This window comes from Cydia splendana, chromosome 7, assembly GCF_910591565.1.
Source record: "Cydia splendana chromosome 7, ilCydSple1.2, whole genome shotgun sequence".
Taxonomy (NCBI): Eukaryota; Metazoa; Arthropoda; class Insecta; order Lepidoptera; family Tortricidae; genus Cydia; species Cydia splendana.
In genome coordinates, this window is record NC_085966.1 from 4822161 (window position 1) to 4833834 (window position 11674).

Below are 11674 nucleotides of genomic sequence, written 5' to 3' on the forward strand. Positions count from 1 at the left end.
ATGCATTTTTATGTCATATACGTGGGTCTTTACATAATGATATTGACAAATAAATGCGACAATGGCATGTGAGAAAATATCCTTTGTTAAAATTCCAAAATGGTATCTTTTATTTTATGTTGCCTTAGTGTGTGCCGACGTCACCTCGATGGTTTCAAGGCGCGTGGGAGGATTGCCCCTTACTAAACTTACGATGTAAGGAAGAAAGGACTCCTTACAGCCTCTGAAGTCCTGCTACTTGTTGACGTCATTCCAATAGAATTCACATCCCTTGGGTACCTCATCGGGCAATGAACTTTCATCCCATTGCATTTGATTGGTGAAGGAATATTTATGATTGTAATAAAATTTTATTTTATTTTGTTATGGCAAGGATATCATCTGTAGCTACCTATACAAGTATACATTGACTAAAACTCAGAAGAAAGCCCAATGTGTTTTGAAATTATCCGCAGATTGACGCGGCTACGCCCCTAACGCAAGGGGAGCAAAAAAAAGGATCACCCAGCGCGAGAACGAGAGGGAAAGTCGCGCCCGTTGTTATCCTTGTCGCTCGCGCGAGCTTTAGAGGAGCTTTCGTCTTGACGCGCTCCGCTTATTTTATGTTGCCCTGGTAGATTCCCGCGCCAGGAACGCCGCTGTCGCTAGCCGCTTTCTCCTTCTTGAGGGGCTTTTATAGAATTAATGAGGGGGACGGCAATGTCGCGTATTCGAAGCGAGACCCCCATGTATTGTCATATTGTTTGTGTAAACGCTTGGTGTTTACAAATAGGGCCGAAGGCGGTTAGTAAAAAAAGGACGACGGGAAAAAGCAATAATAAACACAGGCTCAGGCCGCGTTCGAACGCTGCATGAACTGAGAGAGCTTTTGATACGCTCATTCGCTATTTATGTCAACAAGTCTGCAACGATTATGACGTATAAATAACACTTGCACCTGCAGACGTTTCTTGGTCTTACGCTATAATTGTGTATTTTTACTATAATATAATCTATCTAATGTTGCCGCTATAACAACAAATACTAAAAACAGAATATAATAAATATTTAATTGGGGCATTTAATACACCAAACGTGATTTTTTGCCGTTTTTTGCGTAATGGTAAGGAAACCTTCGTGCGCGAGTTAGACTCGCACTTGGCCGGTTTTTGATATTTATTTATTTTCCAGCATGTCACGGCGCGCTCCGTACCCCCAACGTGACGACCACGACCCTCGCGCCAACGCTACCCACCCTACCCCCCGCCCCTACCGAGAGCCAGCAACCCTCCATCACGTGCCCTGATGACGTCAGCACGAGCCCGCTGCAGCGGTTGAGGAGAGCCATGAGGGATACAATGTATACTCAAATGAGCAACTTCTTTGATGCGTTCCTGGTATTCTACAGCGATGAGCATTTGGTACGTGTTGTTTTTAATTTTTAGGGTTCCGTACCCAAAGGGTAAAAACGGGACCCTATTACTAAGACTCTACTGTCCGTCTGTCTGATACCAAAACGTACGGAACCCTCGGGAACATTTTTTTCTTCTGCCTATTTTTTTTCTCTAATTCTGATTCCATGCTCACTATTCCATCAATTCCAAGTTAATCTAACGGCGGCATAAAAGCCCCAAGTTTGAAGTCAGTTTCATAGGGTAATTCGCCAGTAACTGGCCACCCCAAACCAAAAATGAATTCTATTCATCATCATCTCAGCCATGAGACGTCCACTGCTGAACATAGGCCTCCCCCTTGGACCTCCATACGTGCCGGTTGGAAGCGACCCGCATCCAGCGTCTTCCGGCGACCTTAACAAGATCGTCTGTCCATCTTGTGGGTGGACGTCCTACGCTGCGCTTGCTAGTCCGTGGTCTCCACTCGAGCACTTTTCGACCCCATCGGCCATCTTCTCTGCGTGCAATGTGGCCTGCCCATTGCCACTTCAGCTTGCTAATCCGGTGGGCTATGTCGGTGACTTTAGTTCGTCTACGGATCTCCTCATTTCTGATTCGATCACGTAGAGAAACTCCGAGCATAGCCCTCTCCATAGCTCGTTGAGCGACTTTAAGTTTTGAGATGAGGCCGATAGTGAAAGACCACGTTTCGGAGCCGTAAGTCATCACTGGTAACACACATTGATTAAAGACTTTCGTCTTGAGGCACTGAGGTATGTCGGACGAAAAGACATTACGTAGTTTCCCGAACGCTGCCCAACCGAGTTGGATTCGGCGGTTGACCTCTTTCTCGAAGTTGGACCTACCTAATTGGACTACTTGTCCTAGGTAGATGTACGAGTCAACAACTTCGAGTACCGAGTTCCCAACAGAGACTGGGATGGGCACAACATTGGCATTTGACATAAGTTTCGTCTTGTCCATGTTCATTTTCAAGCCCACCCGTTGTGAAACTCGGTTGAGGTCATCGAGCATCATGCTGAGTTCCTCCATCGACTTTGCCATGACTACAATATCGTCGGCAAACCGAAGGTGAGTGATGTATTCGCCGTTGATGTTGATGCCAAGTCCTTCCCATTCCAGGAGCTTGAAGGCGTCTTCCATTACGGCAGTAAACAGTTTCGGAGAGATAACGTCTCCCTGCCTTACGCCTCTTCGTAATGGAATCGCCCTCGTGCTCTGCTCCTGTACTCGGACCGACATGGTGGCGTTACTATACAAACACTTCAACACTTCGATGTACCGATAGTCAATATGGCATCGCTGAAGAGACTCAAGCACCGCCCATGTTTCCACCGAATCGAAGGCTTTCTCATAGTCCACAAACGCTAAGCATAATGGCAAGTTATACTCTTCGGTCTTCTGTATAACTTGCCGCAGCGTATGGATGTGGTCTATGGTACTATAGCCTTTTCGGAAACCGGCTTGTTCGGGAGGCTGGAAGTCATCAAGTCTGTGTTCGAGACGGTTCGTGATGACCCTTGAAAACAGCTTATAGACATGGCTCAGAAGCGTGATGGGTCTGTAGTTCTTCAATAGGTTGTTATCACCTTTTTTGAAGAACAGCACCACCTCGCCTCTATTCCATGTTTCAGGCGTTATGCCCTCGGACAAGACGGAATTAAAGAGCTTCTGGAGGACTTTAAGTACCGGTGTTCCACCCGCTCTCAGAAGCTCTGAAGTGATTCCGTCTTTGTTCATATATAAATAGAATTCATTTTAGTATAAGGTGGCCAGTTATTGAAAGCTGGCCAGTTATTGAAACCTTATACTAAAATTAATTCTGTTTATAGGTGAATAGAATTCATTTTTAGTTTAGGGCGGCCAGTTACTACATTTTTGGTTTGGGGTGGCCAGTTACTAGCGAATTACCCTACTCTCTAATGTTCTACAGAGCGAGGAACCGCCAGCGGACGAGCGACGCCTTCAATACATCAGCGGATGGGACGGAGCAGGCACGGCCGTAGTCCTTGCACAAGGCGAGGCGGCAGTCTGGGTGTCAAGTGGTGATGTGGGAAGAGCAAGAGCTTCGCTGTCCTGCTCGTGGCTGGTCATAGATGCTGATGACTCCGGCCAGCCTAGTATCGCTGAGTGGATTGCGGTGAGTCTCTTCCCGAAGACCATGGATCATAAAATATATTAAATTGTACTGGGCCTGCACGTTTTATTGTCTATCATGTCAGGCGCCAGTCTCACACTCACAACTTTGTTAAACCCGATAAAAGCGCGACTATCTCTACTGCACTAAATTGTTATGATGGGTGACGTTTAACCCCATCGTTTAGTATCCGGAAAAGGGTCGCGCTAAATCTTGATTGCCAATTTAAATGGGTCACGGTTGCGCTCGAGCCATGGCCACCCCATGTCAGACTTTATTGTTTTACTTTCCCTAATGTCATGTGCTAAATAGTCAGTTGATAAGGGCTGTGAAATCACACTATATTATCAGGCAACTAAGTGCTATATAGCATAAAATAAAACTGGTAATAATGGTTTCATTCAAACGTTCCGAAACTATTTATTAATATTGGCTGAACATACATACTTGGGGGTTAAATCCGTCGCTCTTAAGGTCCTCTATTGGACCTTGTTTTATACTGAAAAGGACACCGTGTATATTATAAAATATGACTTGAAATTTGAAAAGGACACCGTGTATATTATAAAATATGACTTGAAATTTGAGCACATTATGTCTGCGATGGGTAACGCGACTCACGCGTCAGAGCCGGCCGCGGAACCGCTGGAACTTGACACACTTCGGCCAAAGTATTTGTATGGATAAAGTGCTTGATTTTTCAAGTGGAACTCACCACAAAATACCTAAAATTCACACTGGTGAGAATTAAACCTCACGGGCCTCAGAACGAATCCAGCCTTCTTGTACAATATCTCACTCGTGGCCACTTTTCTGGTCAACCTATCTACTGGAAATTTACACCAATCTTACTTTACAGACCCGCATCGGCCACACCGGTCGCGTCGGCGCCGACGCGCGCCTCGTCTCCATAACCGAGTGGTCAGCTTTAGCCACGGGCTTGCAACCAAGCGGCATATCTCTGGTCCACGTGCCGACGTTGCTAGACCAGCTGTGGAACGAGGAAACGGAGCCGGAGCGACGGAGGCCTGAGCCTTCGAGGATCGTGGCTAGCTTGCATCAGAGCGATTGCACAGGTTTACTATATTAATAATAATATAGGCCTTTTCATCTGTGTCAGATGTTTTAAGCAGCATCCTGGTAACGATACTTGCGTTCGTGGCTGTATAGCCCTATGCGGGAGAGGATCCCTCGTCCACACACGCGGCAGGTGTATGTTCCCCCAGGTGGGCGGGGGTTGGAGGCAAAAACCGAAAGCTTCTCACATTTATGAATGGAAAACGAAACTTTCCATTACCTAAATGAAAACTTTCCTTCTTTCTTTTCCTGTGAAATTTTCCAGAAGGTTTATACCAATTACCTAGACTCCGAACACGCTAAAAGTTTGCATCGACTTTTGGCAGTGCCAACTTCATGTAAAACTTTGTGAGCGGTTTACCGTGGTCGGAATCTAATACCATGTCATAAAATTGTTTGTTAACTTGTATTGTATTGTAGTTCGGGCGATTTTCCGCAACTCCACGTCTTGCGCCTACTTTGCGTGATAGGGGGTGGGCTAGTCCTGCCAGCCCAGCTTGTTTGTTTAACTTACCTTTTTTTTCTTCAGGCCTCAGTTGGCGAGATAAAGTATCGTTCGTGCGCAACGAGCTCCGCGTGCTCGGAGCCGACGCGATGGTGGTGACCGCTCTCGACGAGGTAGCTTGGCTGTTGAACGTACGTGGAAGAGACTTGCCCTACGCACCACTGCTGAAGGCCTTCGTCGTTGTCAGCACGAGGTACGTTCACTACTAACTTTGCAACGACTTTGGCACTCTTGGCAGTAACAATGTTCGTCCGCGATATGTTTGATGTATCGGGATTGAAAATAATTAGTCTCAAGAGCGCAACTTGGCTAGTAAAAGTAGCTTGTGTCACTGCAAATGGCATTGACATCTACCTACTCCATCGACATTGACACATTGTGCCAATGCCAAGGGCCCGGTTATTTTTGTTGCTAAACCAAAGAGAATTTACCTTGCTATAATACCAAATTCTCTTTGCTAGAAGTTAGACCAAGAAAAGTCTGCAGCGATTTTGATAGCCCACACAGTGCAAGTGTTATTTATACGTCATATAATTTCATAGAAGTTTGACGTTCAAAATAACACTTGCACTGCGTGGGCTATCAAAATCTCTGCAGACTTTTGTTGATCTAACTCTAGTACTTAACGTTTTTAATCGAGGCATAATTGAACGAGGGGTTTCGAAGGCAATAGTTGCCTGAAAATAAAGATTTTTTTTTAATTCTTTTTTTTTTCTCCATCGCCAGGGACCTGAAGGTGTACGTGCCGCAGGGCAAACTGTCCATGCCGGTGCGCGAGGCGCTGGCGGTCTACAACTGCCCGGTTCATAACAACAACTGTACCAGGTTTGTCTCTTCACCTGTTATTTGTTGGACTCTTGTTGTATATTCTGGTTTTAATTTTTAACAAGCAGACACGTCTGCGAACGATACTATTAAGCTTAGAATAAATTTAAAAGTGGAAAAATTACTGTCTTGGGTGATACTTAAACTCACGTCACGGCCTTTGGATACCAGAGCCAGGGCCAGAGGCCGTGAGTTCAAGTCTCACCCAAGACAGTAAGTTTATTTATTCTGGTTTTTCTTAAAGGATGACTCATGCTAGACCGGGCCGAGGCGTCCGACATGTCATTTTCTATGACGGCTGATCGGTGATCACGTGGTGCTTTCCATAGAAGAACGAAGCATCGGAAGCTCCGGCCCGGCCCGGACTAGCGTGAGTCAAACTTAAGGCAGAGAAGTCGGTGTCAGCAATATTATTTATTTAGCAATCATTGAGAGAGACATCGTAAATTTTATAGCATTTTTGGTGCAGCGGAGTGGTGTTAACGGAATTGGTATAGATAATTCCAACTGAAATGGTAAATTAAGGTTAATATTAACGTTTGCGAAAGTGGCGCCATCTAGCGAGGTATAAGCTTTGAGTAACCTAGTCGAACCACCTTAACGCTAATTAACCATTAGGGTTGAAATTGCTTTTACCAATTCCGTTAACACCACTCCGCTCCGCTGCGCCGAAAATGCTATAAAATTTACGATGTCTGTTAATAACTTAAAACTCTTAAGAAGCTGAAATGTTGATGCGATGCCTCCGGTTTCCTTTCCTGGGTTGACGTTGAAATGTAACGGATTTGATTACTGGTCTCTACCAATAAGATCCGATTTACTCAATAATTTCAATTGAAATTGTGATGCGAAAATTTGATCCCGAAAAGTATTAAATTAACCTCTTCTTACCATTACTCAGGACGTACGCCTGGGATTCATATTGGACAGTGAACGAGTGTGTAAGAAACGGCTGCCATACGAAGTTCGTAACACTATAACGTGCTTTATATCTGTGGCCGGCTAAATTCGATGGAATATATATGTTATCTCAATGTTATACCGTCCAATATTATAATGGAGCGGCTGATGTACATTGCACAATGTATGTTCCATGGTTGAGCTCGAAAAACGTGTCGATGATAATAATAATCGTCGTCGTAATCCAATATATTTATACGCTAAATGTTTCATGTCCTTCATGTGCCAAAAACTGCACCGCACCGTGTCTGCTAAGTATTTACTGAAATGAATGTTAATTATGTGAATGTTTTTAACCGAAGTTTTGTGCAACTTCTGCGTTGTGATTTGTGATTAAGCGATTTTGTTGTAAAGTCCAATTTCACAGCCAAGACTTCTTATTTGTCTGTAAGCTTATAAACTCGTGCTTCACTGAAAAATAAAAATAAAATTTTCACTTGGAAGCTTTTGCTTGCTTGGGTATCAATATTAAATATTAACACGACAAGTTAAACAACAACTTTGCATGCCCCCTTGTACCTTTAAACGAGCAATTCTTATATATTTATTTATTTATATGGATATATATTTCGGGGATCTCGGAAACGGCTCTAACGATTCCGATGAAATTTGCTATATGGGGGTTTTCGGGGGCGAAAAATCGATCTAGCTAGGTCTTATCTGTGGGGAAACGCGCATTTTTGAGTTTTTATACGTTTTCCGAGCAAAACTCGGTTTCCCAGATATTAACTATTATGTAACGAACTGAAGCATAATGTATTTTCAGCATAAAAGACTACTCCATGATCTACACGGACCTCCGCCGCATCACAGACGCCAAGGTCCTCATTCCCTCCGGAGGAACGTTCCAGAAAGGCGCCTCGGCCGCCATAGCCCAGAGCGTGCCGCGGGCGCGTGGCTTCTACGTGCTGTCGCCAATTATATACCTGAAGGCACAGAAGACGAACGCCGAAGTGAAGTGTATGAGGAAGGCGCATTTGAGAGATGCTGTTGCGATGTGCACGCTGATCAGTTATCTGCAGGGAATGGTACGGTTTCACATAATTCGACATCATTCTCTTGCCTTTATGGTATGCAAGTATGCTCAAAATTTTACAAAATACAGAAGCGGCTTTACAAAACAGTATTCTGTCCTTTCCAATGTGATCTTTATTACCAGTTCCACTTCACAAAATGTCAATTTCTCAAGATATCATAGACGTTCGAGTGCTGGTTACACTCCCAGTTCATGGCGTCTTTGAACTTACCTACCTCACGAGCAATAGAGGTGACACCAGGGTGTCACGTTTTGCTTACTTCTTACTGCACTGGCTTGGGTCATTTATGCTCAACTATCCTTTATTTTTAAAGGTAAAGGGCCAGTCCGAGATCTCCGTAGCCATGAAAGTGGACGTAACTCGTGCCACGCAGGCCAACTACGTGGGGCCGGCGATGCGGACGCGCGTGGCGTTCGGCGCGAGCGGCGCCGACCCTGACTACCGCGCCACGTTGCAGTCGAACAGACAGGTGTTCAGCAATACTACGCTTGTGATACAGTCCGGCGGACAGTACATAGGTAACAACACTATTATTAACTGTCTCTATTATTATATTAAAATAGGTACAGTCACCTGCAATAATTGTTACTCTTCGAAGGCCGCAAAAATATTTGACACGGTCTTATGGCTCTACAAATAAGATCGTGTCAGATAGTTTTGCAGCCTTCGTTGTGTTGCAGGCGACTGTACTTTAAAATTGTTTTTTTGTCCCGGCTTTTGATGTTGTACCTACGCCAACACCAAGTCCAACGTTCACAATAGTCCACTGCCCAAATTATAACTCTTAAGACTTTGTTTTATTTCCAGAGGGCACAACCTTAGTGACCCGCACGCTCCACTACGGCCACCCCAACCTCAGCGAGCGGCGCGCCTATACAACAGTTCTCCGGTCGCTCGCGGCTCTATCAACCCTGCAGCCGCCGTCGGCGCTGCCGGCCGCGCACGCCGACCCCGTCGCGCGCGCGCCGCTGTGGGCCGCAAGGCAGGACTACCTGCGGCCCACGGGCTACGGCGTTGGTGCAGCCAATCATCGAAAAGAAGGTAGGCTGAGCTAGTTTGATGCTTTAATGAAGTGGGACGTTCTCATGTCGAAAAATCGGGCGATGACCGACGTACAGGGCGGGTTACGCGCGCTCTAATTCCGGGTGCCCACTTAACAAAAATGTCGGGCGAAGACCGACGTACGAGGCCCGCTGCGTGCGCTCCAATGCCAGGCGCCCAAGTGGGGTAAAAAAGTAGAGCGAACCCCGGAACGGGGCGTTAATTATAAGAAGTCATCTGCATGACAATTTTATTTCAGATGAGAATATTTTATTTTTTCTTTCATACATTTTTTAGCGCGATATTTCGATAGTCGGGTTAAAGTTTTTGAACTTATATTATTATACTATTTTTAACATTTAATATTGTTAATTTTGTTTTATTACAGACCCCGTGGTCATCGACTATAGACAAGACAAGAACCTGTACACATTGGCGGAAGGATACTTTATCACTGTCGGTTAGTATATACTTAGTTAGTTACTTATCCTGGGCATTTTCAGCAAATCGACAGCTAAGCCAAGGCACAATGCCTATTTTGCGTGAAATATGCAGAGCGGCTGTCAAAACTGCAACGTGACCTGGCGGCTTAGCACGGTCGCGTTTTTATCCCTTGTCACCATGCCTGTCACGTTCTAACAAGTATGTAAGTGCGAAAGGGACGCGCATAGTGATAGTCGATAAAAATGGAACCGTGCTGAGCCCGCTGATTACATACTAATCTTCAACTGTGTACGTCCACTACAGTTATTTATTTAATTCTTAGATACTTACCTAAATGAATGCCTTAAGAGGGAAGTGTAGCTACTGACAAAAGTAACTTTTTTCATACAATTTCCATTTCGGGAGAAAACTTTTTCCACTAACTAAATCTTAACATATCACTTTGATTTTGATGTCGATCGCTTCAGCATAATTATATCCCACGTTTATAAGTATTGCTTTTTATGAAAAAAAAAATGTACTGCAAATTTTTAAAAAAGGAAAACCTATAAACCTAGTTTTTCTGTTTTCATTGTGTAACTTACTAAAAAAATCATGGAGAATGGAAAATATTTAAAAGTGGAAAAACGTTTTCTCCTTTTGTATGGACGATCACGTGCCAACTTCCAGTACGAGTATATTTCCCTCCTAAGTGAGCCGTTTCTGTCAATTTGGGCAATAGTTTAAATAAATAAACCTTGTATTGAATGTTTCCAGAGCCCGCATGGTACGAGCCGGGCAAGTTCGGGATCTGTCTGGGGAACATACTGGAAGTGGGAGCCAAGTCCAACGAATACTTGTACTTCACTGAGGCTACTTTGGTGCCGTTCGAGCGGAACCTTATCGAGATGTCCATGCTCACAGAGTATGAGGTTAGTACAAGGCTGTTTCATATGATTCTATGAAAAAAATATTATCTTTGAATATTTATTTTACTGAACGGTGCGATATGCAAATGCCGTGAGACCACCGAAAAAAAAGTCCAGTATCTCAGCACTAACTCTACATTAAGGTTGACTCACGCTAGACAGGGCCAGGGTCGATCACCGATCAGCCGTCATAGAAAATGACATGTCGGACGCCTCTGCCCGGGAACGGCCCGGTCTAGTGACGAGTCATCCTTTAAGCACTTTTCTCCATTCATGAAGATTACTCTTAAATGGAGCTAACATTTAAAGATGAACCTCAAAAATTAAAAGTTCTTTTTAATAAATTTTGGTTTTTAAGCAATGTGTCCATTTGTCCAGCTAACCTGGTTGAACAACTACAACAAGCGGATCCGCGACGTGGTCGGTCCCGAGCTGAAGGCGCAGGGCCTCACCGACGTCTACTACTGGATGATGAACAAGACCGTCCCCTACCCCCTGCCCTCTAAACAGACCAAGTGTAAAACCAGCGCTGCGATAAGAAAGCCCGGGCTTTCTCTTGTCATAGGGGGGGTTGTTTGTGTTGTTAGTATAATTTTATAAGCATCTGTCTTTAAGATTAGAAATCAGAAGTATGAGGCTTGAAACCGATTTTACAGTGCAAGAAGTAAAGTTAGCATGCTGTTCGAGAATATTTATTAATAAATTTTTATTCAGCAAATAACGTAGTTAATGGTATATACAATCCTAAAAAAATATTTATTAGATATTCCGTACCTATACAAAACCCCTGATGATTACTTCTGCGAAATTCTTTCTAATGCTATAAAAAATGAACTATAAAATAAATTATGGTAGTAAAATTTGTTCTAATAGTTTTGCTAGCAAACATGATTCTCGATCCTTTCACCATAAAATTGGTAATGGCGGAAACCGAATAAGCATTTGTCTTGGCGGAAGCACTACCGTGCCCCAAGATTACGAAGTGTACTGTACAAATATTGGTGGCCATCTTTTTTTCATAGATTTTTCATTAAATTATATTTCATATTAATTATTTTTTTGGAAAGGGAGAGGGAAAACGAATGAGTGGCCATATTAAGGTTGTAACATGTACGCGTAAAGTAGTGCAAAATATTTGATACATTTGATACAGTATTTTGCTGTATTTTACGTGTCTTAGTTTTCCTTTTTATGAGTTTTAGTAATACAGCTAGATTATATATTTGTATGATTCCGATATTACTGATATTAGTATGGTGTTAGTTTGTGACCATGTGTTATTTTTGAAGCCCTTTGTATAAAGTATTTCATATTTAAGAAATCAATATTAATATCACCAAGATAAA

General features: G+C 43.6%; 1 protein-coding gene across 1 annotated transcript in view; it reads left to right on the forward strand.

The window, feature by feature from the left end:
- The window catches only part of LOC134792292 (xaa-Pro aminopeptidase 1), a 50670-nt gene extending 39742 nt beyond the window's left edge, over window positions 1-10928 (forward strand). Inside the window, exons 2-12 of the mRNA XM_063763563.1 lie at window positions 1171-1400; window positions 3328-3534; window positions 4391-4607; window positions 5138-5306; window positions 5840-5938; window positions 7665-7926; window positions 8249-8453; window positions 8743-8976; window positions 9365-9436; window positions 10177-10331; window positions 10707-10928. Coding sequence (XP_063619633.1) covers window positions 1171-1400; window positions 3328-3534; window positions 4391-4607; window positions 5138-5306; window positions 5840-5938; window positions 7665-7926; window positions 8249-8453; window positions 8743-8976; window positions 9365-9436; window positions 10177-10331; window positions 10707-10928 — 2072 coding nt within the window. The remainder of the gene's footprint in view (window positions 1-1170; window positions 1401-3327; window positions 3535-4390; window positions 4608-5137; window positions 5307-5839; window positions 5939-7664; window positions 7927-8248; window positions 8454-8742; window positions 8977-9364; window positions 9437-10176; window positions 10332-10706) is intronic.
- The last annotated feature ends 746 nt before the right edge of the window (window positions 10929-11674 follow it).